The sequence below is a fragment of the Crocodylus porosus genome, unplaced genomic scaffold (assembly GCF_001723895.1).
Source record: "Crocodylus porosus isolate Cpor-Errol unplaced genomic scaffold, CroPor_comp1, whole genome shotgun sequence".
In the NCBI taxonomy this organism is placed as follows: domain Eukaryota; kingdom Metazoa; phylum Chordata; order Crocodylia; family Crocodylidae; genus Crocodylus; species Crocodylus porosus.
Window position 1 is genome coordinate 2,899,517 of NW_017728933.1, and position 19,180 is coordinate 2,918,696.

Genomic DNA, 19,180 nt, shown 5'->3' on the forward strand with positions numbered 1-19,180 from the left:
CGGCCCGCCCCGCCCCCCAGCGGCGCTCTGACACACCCGACCAACCAACCCTGCCCCGCGCAGCCTAACACGCAACGCCCGCCCTCCTGGTTGGGCAGCGCGAGGCCGATCCCCGCGCCCCATTGGGCCCGCTGAAGCTAGGCCCGCCTCCGAATAGGGGCCGAGCCTGGGATTTGCCTTCAACTCTCTCCTCCCTCTTCATTGGACACAGAGAGCCCCGCCCCAACGTGGGATTGGGCTAGCCCGGCTTGGTGCCGCCTCCTGATCCCCACTCGCCCCACAGGGCCGATCCGAAGCCCCGCCCCTTCCTCGAATGTCGCTTAGGATTGGCCAACGGTCTTAGCAAAGCTCCTCCCCTCAGCTCTGCCTATTGTGTGCGGGGCCTCGCCTCCGGCCCGCCCATTGGTCAACTGGTTTGGAAGGAGCCAATCAGAGACCGAAGCATGGCCCGAGAAGGGCGGGGCTAGGTGCAGGGAGCAGGAGGTGCAAGACTGGGCTTCAACAATGCGGGGCGGGGGGCAACGTGGCGGGGGGGGGGCGGCACGTACACTGGGTCCCAGGGGCGAGACAATGAACAATGCACCCGAGCGCGGACCAGAGCCAGAGCTGCCCTTCCCCGGCACAGCCCGCTGGGGCAGGAGCTACTGCACCTGGCGTGCCCGGCTGCACACCCACCCTGTCCTGCCCTTGGGATACTCCGCTCTGGGGCACAGCCGGTTCCCTCTTGCCCAGTCTCCTTCGCCAGGGCCTGGCAGAACAGATCCTGGAGGGGAGAAGCTGGCCTGATCCAGGCACTGGAGGGCGAGAGAAGGGGGTCTGACCCAGCTTCTTCTCTCCCCTGCAGCCTCCAGCATTTAAAGTCAAGGAAGCTCTGACACAAAGGGCGTGCCCCTCACCGCTGGGCTCAGTAGCTCTTGCTGCTCCTTTCCTCTAAGAATGTGTCCCGCCCCTATAGGAATCCAGCTAGGCTCTCAGATGTGCTGGCAATCAGTTCCACCCCTGAATGGCACACCAGGTGAAAACACTGCTCTGTATCAGTTTTGAACTTACTTGGTCCATGTCGTTCCCTCCTAGTTCTTATCTGGGGGGAGACAGTCAAAAATAAATCCCTACTGACTTTCTCTTTGCCATTCAGTATTGGGTAACCCATACCTTGTTCCTCCCTCAAACCTCTTTTCTCAGCTGAATAGGCCAAGTCTCTCTTTTCTAACCTGGACAGCCCAGGACTTTCACAACTCCTAAAACAAGTGCTCTCCTCCCAGCGTGGGTACGGCCTGAGATCTCACCATGGCCAGAGGGAACACAACAAGGACCCAATGGTGAACCTCAAGAAAATGGGTGCTGGCATGGCTGCTGACCAACTCCAATGGTGCTGCAGTCTCACCTGAGCTGCGGCCTGTTTTGAGGTAAAGTGTCTTGCCCTTGAAGCAGGGGAGAGAAAGCAAAGAAAGGGAAAGGAAAGCAATCTCAGCCTGCGGTCTACTCTGCACTGGGGAAAAGACCTGCAACTTCTGCTGATCTGTGGCTCAAGGACTGGACTCTTAAGTCACCGCAAGCCCATCAATGAGCCATGGTGGAGATTATCCTCAAAACTGAAGGATCACTGCTATCGCCGCTTACAATCAGTTGCCCTTTTTATCTTGTGCCACCTCTAGCCCTGAGCTTCAGAACAGTGTGGAATGGATTGTCCCAGCTCCTTCTCCATGCCCACCACCTCTAGGTATTTGCCTGCCAATGCTGCTCTGCTTGCTTCCTGTCACCGAGAACAAAACCAGCCCCAGATCTAGCTGTAAGGCCACCTCAAGTGTCTTCAATACAACAGCCCAGCAGAAGGGTGCTGAGTAGAGTGCACAGACTAGAATGGAACAATGTCAGCACAGCAACAGGCTCTAGTTTGGTCACCTGGTACATAACATGGGACACAAGGATTGTGTCAGATTAGCCATAGTGGAAACCCTCTGCTTCCTCCCAGGGCTTGCAATGTGGCGTGGAGCATTCCTCTGAGATGATTCCTAATGAATCTAAGTCGTGATTTGGCAATAAAGCCAGTGTAGCAATAAAAGCTAAATGGCTGCACATGATCTGCTGCTTCTGTAAACTATGCCTTGCCCCATTCTTGTCCTGACTTCCTAGACCAAGGAGCCACCTAATGAGACCTTCACATGACAACACATACAATGCTAGGATAAGTGTTTGCCTCATTAGCAATATCCATGTGTAAAAGAGCTACTGCCACATTGTTTGAGATCCACTTTGAAATACCCTGCAAAAAAAGAATGCAGTAAAGATAAATGAAGCCATAGGAAAACACCATAGAAAGTAGCATGCATGTGAAACAGCAGAGAAAAGCACATACCTGCACTAGTTTCAAAAAGGGTAGGAGGAACCTGCAGCAGTGAAAGGTAGTCAATCCTCTGCTCATTGCTGTTGTTGCTGAGAACAGCTTAAGTCAGATTCAAGTGCTGCTTAAAGCAAACAGCTCTCCATAAGAAAGCCTATACTACATGTGCTTGTTTCTTATCCCTTTGTAAGTCTCCACTCCACTCCATTATTCAGATTTTCAAATTCAGTCTTTTCCACTGCCTGCATTTCCTCCAGATTAGCTTTTCTGTTTTGTTTCTGATATTCCAAATACTTTGCCTCCCCAAAGACCAAGAGATTATTTTCTATTTTGATCCCTCTTGCCCTCATCCATTTTCACTGGCATTTTCTCCCACAGACCTTATCTGGTTACCAACATTTACTCCACTTCTTTCTCCCACTTCCCATCTTTAAAGCACTGATCCTATCCTACTTCCGTAAGATGGCCAAGTGTATTTCAGAGGCTAATATAATTTGCCCTCCAGCCAGCAGCAAGCAGCCAACTCTATAGTCACTCATGACACAATACTTTCATTAACTTGCCCATCCAAGAATACACAGTTAGGCAACAACAAATAAATAGAGGTTTGACATCAACATATAGCAGTTGTTTTGCAAGGAAAATACATTAGAGAAAAGATCTTTAGGGATCTGTTAACCAGGCTACTTGCAGCAGTGACTTCAAGCTGCAATGGAAGACACAGCTATTCTGCCGCATGGGAAAGACATGCCACTGGTTTCCCTTCCTTCAGCTTTCCCAAGAAAAATCCAGGGCTTGGATGCCTCTCAGCAGTTAGGGATGCAGGTGAAGCCACTATTATCGTTAGCTGCAGGAGACTCTGACACTCAAAAACATTATTCCTAGACTGCCCAAATTCAAATATTTCATATTAAACTACTGTCGCTCTGGATAGGCTGCTAGCATTCCTTAGTTTGCTCTTGTTTAAGCTGTGGTGCCGGACACATTTTGGAGTATTGCAGCAAGTTTAAGTAAGTGCTGGACTAGGAAGCATTGCTTTCTTGCATTGATGCGGAGTCCTATATAGAGGATTATGCTCAGTGATCTGCCACCTCTGCCCACAGGACAGGGCCAAGACATGCTGCTACGCAAGCAGAACCAGGCTCTTGTTTATGTGACAACTAGGCTTTAAGCAGCAAGGGCACTGAAGATAGTGAGAATTTTTATGACCTCATGCTGATTTAGAGAAGTTTTTGGCAAACAGAGGAGCCTTATCTAAAGCCAGCAGAGAAGAGACCTTGATCAACTGGGTCCTCTTGTATATTACAGCTCTTACTCAGCACAAAAAGTAAAGCATTGGAATCGAACAGCTGTCTTCTATCTTAAGGCTGCTTCACATAGAACACTGGTTATAATTAGTGCTTTATTTCCCAAACTTTTCAGTAGTTTGGGGGGTTTTTTAGGGCTATTACAAAAGAATTTGAGTCTCCCCTAGATATCAGGCATATTTTTGAAGGTACAAAGGTTTGGCCTACTCGCTTTCAGCTAGTAAAAAAGTTTCCACTGTCAGTGTTAATCTTGTGGCTAACGCTACTGTTGTTTGACTACGTGGCATGTTTTAAGGTGCCCACGTTTAATTTGTGTGGGTGGACTAAATCCCAAACCACTCTTAGTCACCAAGGGCTGGACATGTGACTTTGATCTTGGACTCTTTCCTCTGCTGGGGAAAGGGAATAGCCTCATGTTGTGTTTGTTAACAGTCACTGAAGATGCAGGTAAAACTATAAGACATGAAGATTGCAGTTTTGCAGGAATCTCTGTTACTAGGGCATCTATACCGAGCTTCATTTTTGAAAAAAGGCAGCAACTAATTTTCTAAGGCAAGGAAGATTTGCACTTAAAGTCTTAGAGGTTTAAAAGAGAGAGTCACTCTCAGCCCACTTGGCAATTGCAAAGCTTTGAATGAGAAGTGGGGTCATATATCACTGTAAGAGGGAAGATGAAAGGCAGTAGCCAATTAAGGCACCGTTAAGGTTTCCCAAAAAGGAGAAATACAGCTCACTCTACTCCAGAGAGCTAAGCACACATGCTTAGGACTTGGCTCAGGTCACTTCGTCCTGTAAGCATTAGCTGTGTTTGCTGCAAGTGCTTACCCAATCAGAAGTGGGAGGAGAGAGAGGCCACACAGCTGCCTATAGGAAAGGAGGTGCCCATCAGTTCATGTGGGCTACACCAGGAAAATTTTCAAATGGCTTTGAACCATGCAGTGAGTGCTGCCGCCTACTGGAATGTGCAAGAAATGGTACAGAACAATCCAGGTATTTGTAAAATGCTTGAAAAACCCATAGCAATAATAATCTAGATGCAGAGAAATCCATGAAAGGGTGAGGCCCTACCAAACTTACTTGTTTCCCAGCCAGGGCAGTGCATTCCATTTAAGGGGACAGAAAAAGGGCCATGCACCTACCCAAACTCCACGTAAACAATGCTGTAAGGACAGGGACAGCCTGTGCCAAGCTTAATGCTTCATTAAGCTCCCTACCTTGTTTTTCATAGCACCTTAGGCCTTTAATAGCAGCCCTGAAATTGATACTGCTTAGTCAGTTATGCAAATACCCTGTATGCATCCAAGTGGAGTACACTGTAGTTAAAACCTTTGTACTCCATGCTACCCTGAAGTTCATGAGAACATGGATTACTAAGTAGTAAAGAAAGGGTTAAATAGGGTTGGAAGCAGCTGATCTCAAGGATCAATGGTGTGTTCCAGCCTGTCCAATAACACATACTCCCAAAACCCTTTTGTTAATCCCTTAAATCTTGTTTCTCTCCATAGTGACATGCCCCACCATCAGGCAAATGACTGCCCAGACACATTCCTCCATACCTTCCCTGGCACTTTATTCCTGAGTGATGCTACTGTTATTGAGTTAAAAAATGGGGGGAGGGGGGAAATATATACACTGCTTTATTGTATACATCCAATACGGTTAAAAATAAAATAAAAACAAAAACAAAAAAAATCAAAGCAACAAAACGCACCGCATGGAGGACACGAAAAATACAGCTCACAAAGAAATCCTGGTAGGAAACAAAACGAGTGTGAGCGCTTTCAAAACCAATGTTTCTACAAAACTGCATTTTTACCCTCTCTTCCTGCATGGCAGATCAAGTGTCTCTGGACTCGTCATAAATAAGCTGATCTTGGTTTATGGAGGGAAGCTGAGGTCCTGTCTCTGGAAGCACAGCACAGACGCCGCAGTGAGACAATTAAATATTAGCCACCGATGTTGCGGAGGTTGTTTTTCACAAGTAACCAACCAGTCTAGACATCAGGCAATAAAATCCAAAGGTCTGTTGAATCCACCCTTTCTGTTCATGTACTGCCTGCAATGGGAGGGTGGGCAGGGTGGAGAATGGAACAGAGAAATATCAACATTATTAGAAATGAATTATCTGTCCCTGCCACGAATGTCAGAAATCAATTTACAAGGCAGTTATAAAAAGATACTGGGAGACATCTCTCAGGCTGGCTGTAGTTAAACTACATACCCTGCTACATACCCTAGCTGGTTTATTAGTGATGTGTATGAAATAACTTGGGTAGTTTTAACTGACAAAATCTCCTGCAAAGGTGCTAGTAAGCGCTAATTTTAGCTACAAAGGGTGATCTGAGCTCCCTATAACGGTTGATCACTGATCAGGCATACACAAGAAGTGTTTGCTGTAGTGACAACCCCTCCAATATACAGCCCAAACCTGCCTCTGCTGACATAAGTTTATAGCTCATTGTGCTTGCCAAAAATGTATCTGGGCAACAACCCTTTTCTGTTGGTTCAACTGCATTTACACTAAGGTTTTTGCTGGTATAGAAGTGTCAAAAAGGCCACACCCCCCTTCACTGACATCAGACTAGCAAACTTTTCTAGCCAACACTGGCCCAGACACTTGAAGACCACAAGCAAGGCTGCATCTGTTCAAGAACTACAGTCCCTCAGCTATCAATTCAGTATGTTCCAAGGGTGCTGAAGTTTAAAGACATGCTGGGGGTGAGGACAAAGGGAGGAAAAAAACCCCCTAACAAGTGATGCAGTCACTTCTAGCAACAAACAGCAGCAGAATACAGGTGGGGAAGGGCTGGCACTCTGTCTTTGGTGCCACTGCTGCTCAGGTGGGCAGGACAAGAATTTTAGTTGCATCTAAACAGAATGTCTGTGCACCCTAACTCTTTGTTTCTTACTGCTTTTTGCCAGCAGCACAGGATTTAAGTGGGACACCACAAGTATGAAACTCGTATCTGTCCTGGCTCTTATAGCACGTCCTTAGAGGCACGACCATGAAGCAACTCCAGTATCAATGACAACCGCTCAGGAAACAGACCCAGAAAGCTATTCTTCCAGCCAGGACTAAAAGCCTTCTCCAGTTCACCTCCTTCCCATGAGACTCTAGCTCTCTCTCAATAGGTAAGCATAACCAATATTCCTGTATCCTAATCTGGTCTACTGGGTTTGAGTGGCAAAGCCACACACCTGTACTTTCTCTTCTGCGACACGTTGATGGCATAGGCATTTGCAGAACCATCCACTTTCTTTCCCTGAAAGACATAACAGGAAAAAATAAGGTCCAAACCTCAGAATACTGTACAGAGAACTGGTAAGAAGCTGAAGAGCACTGTTAGAGGTGGTAAAATGAAACCAAGACAGCTAACCCAACAGAACCCTGTCATTAGGAAAGCCAAGGAATTTAATAAACTCAAGGCAGGTTAGTTTTCGGAAAGCAGATTAACAGAACTAGCACAGCAAACTATTTTTAGAGACAACTGGCTGCAGGACTAATTGCTTTCTTAGAATTATGCACCAAAGTATCTGTCCAAAGCTGATCCATAGCAAAAGGCATCAGCCTCTGAGAGACCTTCCCAACACACTGGTGACAAGGCTCAACCTCACTTGTCCTGAGAGATAAAATGGGATTACAACGCAAGCAGGTGAAGTTGCTAGCCATGACCTGTATGCAGATGTTCAATACAATTACGTATACAATCAGTACTGGCTCTAACGATGTAGTTCTGTGGGCAACACTTCTGATGCAAGGTTTCAAAACATGTGGGTGCATTATTTCTTAACAGTCCAGAGACAGACATGCAATAGGGACTGATTATGCCCTACAATGAACTGCAGATGTATTCAAGAAAATGGCAGGGACTTCAAGTTCCACGTGCTATGGAAAACATCACTCACTTTTGTTGTGTCAAAAGTTGCAAATCCCATTAACTTCATCATCTCAATTTCTTCTTCCGTCTTCCCTTCCAGATCTTCTTCTAAAAAGACAGTAAAAGGCAATATGGAATGTGTAATACAACAATAAGAAAGTTTCCTTGCCTCAGGGTTGGGGTGCACAGATAGATAGGACAGAAGCATGTGAGGAAGATTTCAGCAGCACCCGATTTTAGTTATCTTGACTCAAGCAATTTCCATGGCAACCACTGCTCTTCTTAACTGAATTAATGATGCCCAACAAGCTCTCTAAACACTGAGGTAAGATACACAAAGGCTCAAGAAGTTAGGACAACATTCTCGCACCAGTAATTTGCCGCTCCTTGGCTTTAGTGTCTTTGACTTCCTTCTTTTCTTCCTCTCGCCTTTCCTTAAGCCGGCTTGGGGAAGAGGAGCTGGATCGGTGCCGTCTTGGAGATCTAGAATTCCAAACAAGGACAGGTTTCAGTGGAACAGCAACAGAGGGAAACGCTGCAGCAGTCAATATTGCAATGAGTGCTAAAAATCGAATCCAGAGACCTCTGTTGTAATCCTATCTGCCACACCAATAAAGCCCGACGCTGTTACACAGTGTTACAAGTGCCCTCTGGTTTCCCTGCACTCTGCAGTTCTGTCTGAATTTACATGCTGACTTCGCAAGAGCTCTGCAGCCAGGACCATCCTTCTGTCTTTCATGTATAGTGATAAGCAATGCAGAGCCCAACACCATGACTGAGTAACTTAGACACTGTTGCAATAAGAAATACAAAGGGACATAACTTTTCCCAGCTAACCCCCGTTAAGTAAGTAAAGACACCGGATGACCAGTATAAAGGCTTCCTTAGTTTCCCCACCTCCTGCTCAGATCAAAAGGCAAAATGGTCTCTCAGATGGGTAGCTGATAACTCACTACCCTGCCAATTTCATAGCAACAGTGATATTGAATAGAGGAGAAAGGAGCTGCCAGCCAGAAACCTACTCCATTACCCTTGGAGGACAACAGCACTCTGCCCTCACCTGGATCGTCTCCTGTGCGGCGAACGGGAACGACTCCTCCTCCTGTCCCTATCCCGGGACCGCGAGCGCTCCCTTCGCCTCCTTTCCCTCTCCCGGGAAGTGGAACGAGAACGTCTACGGTCTGAGGCAAGCCAGGATCGGAAGGAAGAGAAAAAGAGAGGGTTGGCGAATCCTGGTCATCTTGAACTCGCTGCTTTATTATGGCTGTAGAAAACCTCTTGGCTTGGAACAGAAGACCAGGTTTATTTAGTATTTAAAATGCTGGGGATGTCTCCCCACATACGGGACTTGCTCAGGGGTAGGAAAAGGTGATCCTACAGTGCAAACACAACCAGAGGGAAAATGCACAATGCTCTGGGCAAACAGGGCCCAGCCCAACCCAGCATCACAGTTCCTCCAGAAGCTCCTGCTGAGATTCTGGCTGCACAACTCCCCACAGCTTTCTGTTCACACCCTCTCCAACTGCAGCCCCACCAAGTCCCTGGACCTCCTTGTCAACCTCCTCCTGACCCTAGCCAAACTGGGCTGGAAGGAGACTCTGGCCAGGGCAAATCACTGGGGGCTGTGGGAACATTTTCCTGTATCTCACCCATTCATGTGTCCAGGCCAAGTATCTCCAGGCTCCTTAGACTCATCTGAGGACCAATGGGTGCTGTCAGGTATAGCCTGCTCAGTCCTCCCCCTTGATGCACTCATTATGAAATCTACAATCTTGACTCCTTTCCCTGTTTTCACTTGTCCCAAAGAATTGATTGCTACATCCTCAGCGGTCTCTTTCTTAAGGAAAGCTTACAGTTTTACTTGGTAGGCCTGGGCCTACGCTTTGCCGATGGTGTAACCAACAGCTCTGACCGGAAAGGAGGCTCTGGCCAGGGGGACGCCCGGGGACTGCAGGGCTGCCCCCGTCCCGAGGCCCCGGCTGCCGCTTGGAACAGCAGGGGCCGACCGTCCTCCCGACCGAGACCCGAGGGACGGCTCCCCCACCCCTGCCCAGACTCATGCCTAGGGCTGGCTTCTTGGGGACCATCCTCAGCGCCCCCTGCTACAGGGGAGGGGCTTGTCCCCTACCCCCCCCCCCCATGCAAGGGTGGGGGAAGGGCTGCCACTACCCCTTCTCCCCCTCCGGGCTGGGATCCAACCCCCTCCCCAAGGGGCGCACGGCACAGACCTGCCCTCCGGGTGGAGGCACTCACCCCTGCGCGGTGGCGAGCGGGACCGGCTGCGGCCCATCCCTGCAGCCCGAGCGGACTTCCCGAATCGCGGGCCCACGCCGGAGCCCCGCAGGGAGATCCTTCCGGGGCGAGGTCCGTCACTTCCGCTCCGCTGGGGAAGGCGTCCGCCGCCCACCCCTGCGCACTTTGGTTCCGGGGAGGGAGGGTTCCGTCCTTCGTTGGGCTCGGCTCGGCTCGCGGCCGCGGGGCTTGGGCCCTTCGTGGGCCTGTGCTGCTGCTGAACGCGCCCCCCGTGGAAATAGGCAGGCGCGGTTCTTTGGGCACACGTGAAATCTTGTATTAGACTAAATACATGTTTGGGGAAGCCGTTCTTTGCAAGGTTCCGGGTACAAAACCCTCCTTCAGGCAGAGGGAGAGTGTCTGAAGAAGGCGGTTGTACCCGAAAGCTTGCAGAGAACGCTGTGCGCAGCCATTTACTTGGTCTAACACGAGGTTTCACCTTTACCCAAGCAAGCTCGTCTGCCCACGTCCTTGCAACCAGCACCTCCGTGGAAACACACTTTGGGGGCGCAAGCTGCAGATGCCAGCGCCCAGCAGCAGTTGCCTCCACGTAGGTGCCCAGGTCATGACCTCGGCTGGGGCGACTGGTGAGTTGCAAAGCCCTTCTCGCAAGCATGCGAGCCCCGGCCCTCGGCGGCTGCCCAGCGCCCTGCACAGCGAGGCTGCTGGTTGGTGCCTGCCAGGGACACCAGGCACAGTGTAGCGCTGCATCTCATGCCATGCAATCACCACCCCTCTGCCCACTGCAACTGGCAGGCTGCGTCCTTTCCCTCTGGGCAGTCTTCCCCTTCACCCCGGCTTCTCCCTGGCTGCATCTATGCGAGACACCCCACAGGGCAGGATGGCTTTAGCACCATGGTTTCCTGTGTGAAAGCTCTGGGGTTATCTTGTGAGAGGGGTTTGCACACCTAACAGTGCTAACACCCTTGAAAGGATCTGGGACTGTCTTGAGAAACCCTTTTGAATTGATGCCTTAAGACTTCTGGTTGGGTTTGCTCCGGATACACGCTAGGGATCTCAGGAGGTTTCTCCTAAGGGACAGAAACTATATTTGCATCCTTGGATCAAGCTTTTCTTTTTCTCTCTGCTCTTCGTGGCGTGTCCTGCATCTCCCTCACCCTCCAGCCCTCAGGCAGCTGGTCTATAAGAAATACACTGCATTTCTTGGCACTATTGTAATACTGTTGTAAATTAGAAGCGCTTCTCTAGCCTCATGAGCTGAATCTTTCCCTTGCACGTCTGGGCTTCTGCTTTTACCTCTCCTCGGGTTTCTTGATTTTTGATTGGGATCCAGCCTCCTACCCTTTCTCTGGAGCGCTTGCAGCCTCTCCAGCACCTGACATATCCATTGTGCTGCTTTCTAAGCAAAACCAAGCCCTTCAGGCTGCCTCCCAGCCATGCACAGAACATCTGCAGCCCTCTGCATGGCCATGATGCTGGGAGCTTTACTTTGTGCAAGATCCTGGGTGCCCCTGGGCAAGAAAAAGCCAGGGGCTGGGATCCCCAAGTCAGGATGGAGCTGAGCTGCCTGTTCAAAGCAACCACCACGTTTGCAAATGTAAGTGGAGCCTCCAGCCCTCGGCAAGCCTGCACAGGACCACAGAGCCCCGAGGAGCTGGGAAGCCCTGGCCCATGACAGATCCCCTCCGGGGCTGCTTCAGCATCACTCTGACTTGGTCCAGGGGCAGAAAGCTGAGGGGTCCCAGGGCAACTTGGAGCAGACAGGAGCTGTTCAGTTGCTCCTCCATGCCATGAGTTGGGCAGGTCTCGGCCTCAGCAGAGGGAGGGGCAGAGAGGGAGCCACTAAGCAGGCACTACCTCCTCACCCCCCTCTCCCAACCTCCCTGGAAAGAAAATGCAGTGCCAGGCAGGCCAGAGTGTTACCGTGAAAGTTTATTCTGTTTGCTGCTGTTCTCAAAAGGGGGATAGAGCAAGGGGACAACAAGCCTCTGGTCCTGACCCTGGGGGCAGCTCGCTTGGCCCCCAGAGAGAGCTTGGCCCCAGGGTTGCTTTGATACAGGAATATCCACTCAGCCACGAAGAGCGTAATACAGTTGTCTGGATGCAGGGACATGCAATCCTAGCAGGACTCCCACCCCGCCGGGCCAAAAGTCTCCCAGGTCCCACTGGGAGGGTCTGCATGAAGCCAGCGGGACGGGCACCCAAAGGTTACAAGCCAAAACCGATACAGAGTAAAAACAAAAGAAAAGATAACTCGAAAACGGCAATGGAAACCCAAAATCTGGATGTCCCCACGTGTGGAGAAAAGAGTAGACCCACAGCAAAAAAATAGAGGCTTTCAAGTAGTAATGCACAGATACAGGTTACCAGAGCCTAGGTAGCAAGAAAGTTATTTACACCAGAACCCAACGGTAAACTTCACAATATTAGCAAAAGGCCAAACACAGGGTCATATTTACAGACGGAGACATGATAGAGCACTTTCAAGCAACGATTGTCAGACACAGACAGTTCACTTTAACAGCCCAACTGCTATATAGAACATTGTACCATACTTAGTTTGGTTATCGTTTGTACACTGGGCAGGCTCCCCTGGGCTCCTCCGCAAGCGAGTGAATTGTTGCCCTCAGCCCATCTGCTGTGAGAGGCAAAGCATAAAGAGCTGCATTTTCAAACCAGAAGGATGGAGCCAGGCTCACCCATCAATCAGAAAGGGAAATCTGATGCCATTTGGGATATCCACTGCTATAAGCTGTCACCTGTTTCCATTGCGGTAGCCACCCTGCTGCTGCCATTTTTCTCATTCCACCATTCCCCCTGCAATGATTTCTTTGCAGAGCTGCTCTTACCTAGGACTTGCATGGTTGTGTGGGGGGGACCATTGATTTCCTGTGACATCTGTTTCCAGAGCACAGCTGGCATCTAGATCAGTAATTCCCAAGCTAAGGATCACAAGCCCAATCGGGGTCATGGCACATACAAGTGGGGTCACGAGCCCTGTAGAAGTGCAATTGGGAAGATAAGAGGTTGCACGCTGACTGGGAGTGGTGTCATAAACCTAGGAGCAGGGTCACAGGCCCCAAAAGTTCAGAAAACACCTGGATTTTATCTCGGAATCAAGCTGACCACAAGATGTGCCAATGCATGTACCATCTTGCAACTACAATCCCAGGTGACACACATTTATTTTCCTGTCCTATTTGGCATTTAATATGTGTGAGGTCAATGCCATGATACTTTATAGAGACAAAGGTAAATAGAGCGGACTTCTGGACCAAAACCTATTGGGAGTGACGTGTCTCAAGGCATCAGCAGACTTAGCTCCCTACCACAGATGGCACCAAGCCTCTTGTGAGTGAATGCATATCTCAGCAAATACAGTGGGCTTCACCCTGCCCTCTGCTGAGATCCAGTTCCTGCTGTGAATCACTGACTTTAGTGGGTGCTGGATTCACACCTTCCTTTGGTTTGAATAACTCCATAAGCTTCAACAGCATCACACAGCACTGGTAAGGGGAGAATCAGGTAAGACAGCGATGGGCATGTTTTGCACCTGCTTATTCCAGTGCTGAATTGGGCCCAGGGATTTTATTAAAAAATAATAATAAATCTAGCAAACAAATTTGAACAGGAAGCGTTGGGTCTACTTTAAAATACTGGCTTAAGACAAGACAAAGGAGGGGCCTATTTGGGATGGTTCATGGTGCAGGCCTCTGGCTGTGAATGTGAGAGTGAGAACAAAATCCTTGGAGTCCAGGGAGCAGAGTATACTAAACTACCTGGGGTGAAAAGTCCTCTGCAACTGTTACAGCATGTTTCTGGGTGGCTGCTCAAATCACTGAATAACCGTGGGTGTGAACTTGCAAATAAGAACTTCAGACTAAGGGAGGGCTTAAACAAGCTCTCCCCATCTTGATACAGCAGCCCTCCATGCCCTGCCAGTTAGCATCCTGAGCCTGGCTGCCTGTCAGTGTAAGGCCCCTGATAGCCCTAGATATTTCAATTGCATACCCAGGCCGTGTACTATGGGGACGCAGCCACCACCAGGCTGCTCCTTCCTTGCTAATGCAGGTGGGCAGGGAGTGAGTGAAGCAGGCAGCATAGCTGAATCGGCGTGCAGAGAGAAGCAAGCTGCCTGAACAGTAGGACAGATGTCTTCTTTCCCCGTTCCACAGAGGAAGCAGGGATTCAACTGGGACTCAGATAGGTCTGGGGGCACAGCAGCACCATGCTCCTCCTGACTCAGGAACCACCTTCTCTAAGACTCAGGAGAGCTTGCGATGACAAAATGAGACCCAAAGCATTGCTGCCATTGCTTCACACTGAGATCTGCACTCCTGCCTTTCAGGGAACAAATAACCATAGATCAGTTCTGTAATTGCAGTGATAATTAAGGGTATAGTTCAAGATAATTATATGGTTATTTATGCCTGGCAGATTACATGGTGCAAGTGTTACTGCGAGCAGATGTAAACTTATAAATGAAAAACCAGTGAGTGAATAGCATGTAATTGCAGGGGGTCATTGTTCCCTATTAACTTGAGTGCATCTTTTCAGAACAGTGAAACTAAAAGGCAGCAGAAGCTCTGGCCCTTCCTCACTGACATGGGTCTTGTTATGTACTAAGGAAAGTGGTGCGTTAGGCTTCTTCATGTTTGTGCCTGGAAATGAAACCTTCTCTGTGCCTCATCATAAGGCTCATTCTGAACAGTTCTCAGCACTCACAGCTCCCACTGTCATTGACATCTATTTTGCTCTTCAATGCTGATGCCACAGCAAGTTCCAACAGCCTTGAAAGTCAATGGAAAGATAGCAGAATCAGATTTTCCATAGGTGTAGTGGGTGTTCAGAGGCTAACATGAATGTACAATGAGCCATTGGTTAGGAAGACACAGGTCTCTTCAATACTTAATATTTAGCAATACAATTTCAGTTCCAGCTTAAGGTCAAGTCCAAGGGCTATTATCTGAGTTTGTCTTGAGGTATAAAAGAAGGGTTCAGATCCAGGCTTCACTGACACTCTACAATGTTCAGATCTGGGAATTTGGGTAAGCCCCCTTTCATGCTATTTTAGCAGAAGCTTGTAAAACATTTGTGGGGCACAGGAAAACTCCCTGTGGCTTTGAAGGCAGCCTACATGCAACTCAGGTTTAGTCATTCAGGCCTTTCTGCACTTCCATGCAAACTCATCCATAACCAGTGCTGAACATAAAATCATGATGTTTCATAGGAACGTAACCATAATAGATCAATGATCCGTGTGGATGAGGAGTCCATCTCCAAGAGGGGACAATGTCAGATATTTGAGAGGAAGGAATAAATACCCTTTCATTGTACCTAATTCAATACTTTCCCATGGGAGTTCCAAGAAGAGTTTCTCCCTGATCTCAGTTGGTGACCAGCTTTATAATGCTCATATAACTTAACAATAATATCTATAACCAAGGTTGCTGTGAAAGGTGGACTCCTGTACCCCAGTTTTGCCTTCCTGTACAGGCCAAATTCCCATTCATTTCAGTGGTGGTTCAGTGTACGAGAGCTGAAAATCAGAACTTTAATTGGCATTGACATTAAAGCCAATATCCAGCATGACATTTCAGTGCAGAACCAAAACACACAAGTGAAAGGAGTGGCGGCGTATATTGATTTTGTGTTATTTTTTAGCTAAGGTAAAAACATATCTAGCACATTTGAACCTGCAAGCTGGATTTTGGCTTTGGCTGTTTTATATCATAAGAACCTTGTTATTGAACACAGTGTCCTGCAGTTTAGTAAACTGGAGTAGTTGCCTTGAAGGGGGGTGTTAAAGATGCCTTCTCCATCTCCTGTGCTGAATTCAGAAAGCGGAAGGTGTTTGGATGTGGGAAGCGGGGCGTGACTCATCTGCTTAGGGGCAGATCTTTTGTTCTGTGTTGGTACAGCACCTAGCACATCCGGCATCCCCAGCATTTTAAATACTAAATAAACCTGGTCTTCTCTTCCAAGCCAAGAGGTTTCCTACAGTGCACCAGGTTGGAATAGCACAGGCCAAACCAGTGAATGCAATGAAAAGCACTAACAGGTCTCCATGTCACAGCCCTATCCAAGTGTGACAAGGTTGTCATTAATTAGCACTGCAGCGAGGAAGAGCAAAGTCACATTTTCTACAGGCTTCTCCTTTTGAGGTGCTTTTCGGTTCTGCAGCAGCTATCACAGGAGGGGGATTGGCAGCGTGAGTTTATGCCAAACTGACAAAGTAGCACTTAGTGACTGTAGTTTCCTTGGTTTTAAACAGAACAGATGGTTTCTCAAGGCATTCTCCCTCTCCATTTCCACCACGGTCTTTATGGCAGGACACAAAAGCTTGCTTGACGTTGTTGGGCAGGGACCTGCGTATTCCCTGGAACACAATACTTCTTTCCAAGTGGCCTAATTTCCTATTTCATCCCATGCTGCAGCAAACAAAGCCTAAGATATCTTGTCACCACTCCACACAGAAAAAAACTTTGAAAATGGCTTGTTGGCTTCATCGGAAGATTGCCATCCAGGAAGCAAAAGGTCACGGGCTCATCCCCTGCCCTTTGCTTCTTTGGAGATCAATCCTGCCCACTTTTGATTTGGATAAAATTGTACCATCACCCTTTGAGTTACACAACCAAGTGCAGCCATGTGACTAGCTGGGACTGCTTGGAAGGCTTGGAAAAAAATTGGCAAATCAATCCAGTGCATCCTGGCTGTGCCATCATGTGTCATGAAGTGTGTTCTCAACTCTGCACACAAAACTGTTTCTAAAGGTGGCCACCTGTGCTGTGAAGAAAGCAGCGTGCGGGAAGACCTCAGCCCACACAACCTGAAACGACTTGGATTATAAGTGCTGTGACAAGGTGGAACTGCGGGGAAGGAAAAAAGAGAGTAAATTTATCGCTTGTGAAATAATTTGTGACTAGCTCATCAAGCAGAAAAATCAGGTCCACAGTCATTTTTAAGCTTGGTTACTTCCTCAAAAAGCGGTCAACAGCAGGTTAATGGGGAATGGTACATCTTGCTCCACGAGCACCCAGAAAATTCGCCACATTTCCTCCAAAGCGTAGGTTTTGTCTCCATGTGCATTACACAAGAGTCTTTTTGAGTCTCTCAGCGCCTGGTTCTACCTCAGCACAAACCATCCGAAGTGAGGCAGTTGTTAGCTGTGGTTAGGAGCTCCCTCTACTGCTCCGGTGACCTTGGTGGGTAGGGGAGTAGGTGGGAAGGAGCAGGAGGAAGGGGCCTGGAGAGGAATCAAGATTCAGCCTTCTCCTTCTTTTTGCTCTTTTTCAGGAAGGAGGGGGTCCGGAATTTCTTCTTCTTCTTGGAGGGAGATTTGGATGGCGACCCTTCTGGGGACACGGGGCCACTGGTAATTGACTCTGTTTTGTCCTTAGGGGTGTCAGCATCTGCATTAGTGGTCATCTGGCTTATTCCTTTGCTTAGGATTTCTTCTGCAGTTTGGTCATCGTCTTTTCCGTTCACCACCACCGCATCCTGCTGTTCCTTTTGGACAACAGCGGTGGTGTCATTGGGCGGCTGGCTGGAGTCGGCCTTTTTATCGCCTTCACACAAAGGAAAAAGAAAGACACAAGGCATGAGGATTTATGGAGGCAGAATCACAGCTTGCATTAGTTGGGCTGCTGCTACAGGGCCATTGTTTGCCTTAGGGGGGCAAAATATGTAGGAAGTGGTCTTAGAGGCTGCAAGCAGGTTAGAAGCAGACATTTTTTGCCCTGCCTTCTGCATTTATTAAACCACCAACCCACCAGTGAGGATAGTCCAGGTTGATACTGGTTTGAATGGAGGCATAATTTGGCTCAGGGCATAAGGAGCATCATAAAACCTGATTTCCCCTTCGCTTACACCACAGCAATTCCCCTGGGCCTGGTTACTCCGTGCTTCATGACACGTGCATTTTTACATCTGTTCAAAGCAAGTGTGACATGAGTGTAAAACACAGGTGTAAAAAGGTGCCAAGATGGAGAATTAGGTCCATTGTTTTGCAGTGAACTATTGCTAGCACCAGCAAGGAAGAACAAAGCAGCTCATGAAGTTCACAGTCTGGACCTTATCCTCCTTCCAATAAGCCCTGTGGGCCTTTATTTTGACAACTGGGTCTTGCTAGTGGCTTGCCTGTACCAAGGTTTCTCTCCTGATATAGCTGCGCTGGTAGATCTCCCCAGTGGAGTGGCGATGCGGGCCAATAGGTGTTTTTCTACCAGCATAGCTCTACTCTCTTCCCAAATGACAGAGCTAAGCTGACCAAAGTCTCCTCTCTCAGCCTGGCTGCATCTGCACCAGCTATGGGATGCAATGGCTATGGGGGGGGTGAGCTTTTCACATCCTCCAGGAAACGTCCCTAGGCTGGCAAATGCTGTAGTGTAGACCTTGCTTAGTTCTTGCTCTGAAAGTGGAACCAGGGCCCTGATGGCTTGGGACAATGTCTTTGGGAAGGACACTCTCACCCACCCACATGCCTGAAATGATTCCTTTTCTCCTAGAGTGGAGAGAAAAAAGCTTATGCATCAGGGTCCCTCAGTGGTTTCGTTTCCTTTATCAAATCTCAGTCGAGCTGGAAGACTCTGTCTGTAGACAATAACAATAATCTCACAACACCTACCAGGCTAAGGCTGCAGATTCCACCTCTGGAATCCAGAGGAGGAGAGCTTATTGATAACCTAATGCAGTATCTACTGGATGCAGATTAACTAAGGACCCTGAAAGCACTCTGGCCTGTTTATTAAAGGTTCTGTGGCAGGTGAACATAGGCATGTGGATTTCCTATTTTCTCCCACACCCAGTCTTTCCTTCCAATATCACAGATGCAAGAGTGACTTCCAAAGAGCTCCTACCAAAACATACTTTAGCAACCTTGATTTCCTTCAGGCACTGAGCGTGAGCAAAAGTCTCTCAGGAAAATATAGTTAAACAATAGCCAGCTTGTTTCTTTTTCTCCTCCTCTTCTGTCCGGTTTGTATTTTTCCCCTTGGATTTGTTATCATATTTACCAAGACCTTTGCCATTCACACACAATGATTCTATAGCGCCTTTACCCTCTCTGGGTTTGCCGGAGGCTAACCCCACAAATCAGATTTTTCAATACAGTATCTTACTCTGGGTCAGCAAAATATTTCATACCATCTGAACTTGCAGCCTGACCCAGGATTGCTTTTTTTCCAACCTGATACTTCAGTTCTCTCACACAGAAGAGTTGTCCTGACTCTAACGGGACTGTCCTTGGGAACGTGCTGCTCTGTGGGAGGACAGGTTGCAGAATCTGATCCCCAGGAGAAAACAACGTGTAAAAGATATTATTGCCATTTCACCTACCCCAGGAGATACTCAGAGCTATGAAGAAGCCAGACCACTGACTTAGACTCTCAGGTTCTTGTTTA

The 19,180-nt window shown here is 48.4% G+C and overlaps 2 protein-coding genes across 4 annotated transcripts in view; both read right to left on the reverse strand.

Annotated features, from left to right (window-relative positions):
* Window positions 1–5,268: 5,268 nt before the first annotated feature.
* On the reverse strand, window positions 5,269–9,887 carry SNRNP27 (small nuclear ribonucleoprotein U4/U6.U5 subunit 27). Its single transcript, XM_019545973.1, has 6 exons — window positions 9,780–9,887; window positions 8,587–8,707; window positions 7,897–8,009; window positions 7,555–7,634; window positions 6,847–6,911; window positions 5,269–5,704 (listed from the first exon to the last, which is right to left on the reverse strand). Exons 1-6 carry the CDS (start codon window positions 9,814–9,816, stop codon window positions 5,650–5,652), a joined length of 471 nt encoding a protein of 156 aa, XP_019401518.1. The 5' UTR covers window positions 9,817–9,887; the 3' UTR covers window positions 5,269–5,649.
* A 1,806-nt stretch (window positions 9,888–11,693) lies between these two features.
* The window catches only part of ADD2 (adducin 2), a 79,543-nt gene continuing 72,056 nt past the window's right edge, over window positions 11,694–19,180 (reverse strand). For all 3 annotated transcript variants that reach the window (XM_019545974.1, XM_019545975.1, XM_019545976.1), the window contains exon 15: window positions 11,694–17,347. In XM_019545974.1, the coding sequence (XP_019401519.1) occupies window positions 17,037–17,347 (311 nt within the window). In that variant the 3' untranslated portion in view covers window positions 11,694–17,036. The remainder of the gene's footprint in view (window positions 17,348–19,180) is intronic.

Excerpts from the sequence above, each read along its gene's own strand:
- SNRNP27 (XM_019545973.1), bottom strand. The coding sequence starts at position 9,816 with ATGGGCCGCAGCCGGTCCCGCTCGCCACCGCGCAGGG. Across the intron at positions 8,708-9,779 it reads CCGCTCGCCACCGCGCAGGG|ACCGTAGACGTTCTCGTTCC; the intron begins GTGAGTGCCTCC and ends GGCTTGCCTCAG. Across the intron at positions 7,635-7,896 it reads CAAGGAGCGGCAAATTACTG|AAGAAGATCTGGAAGGGAAG; the intron begins GTGCGAGAATGT and ends CTGTCTTTTTAG.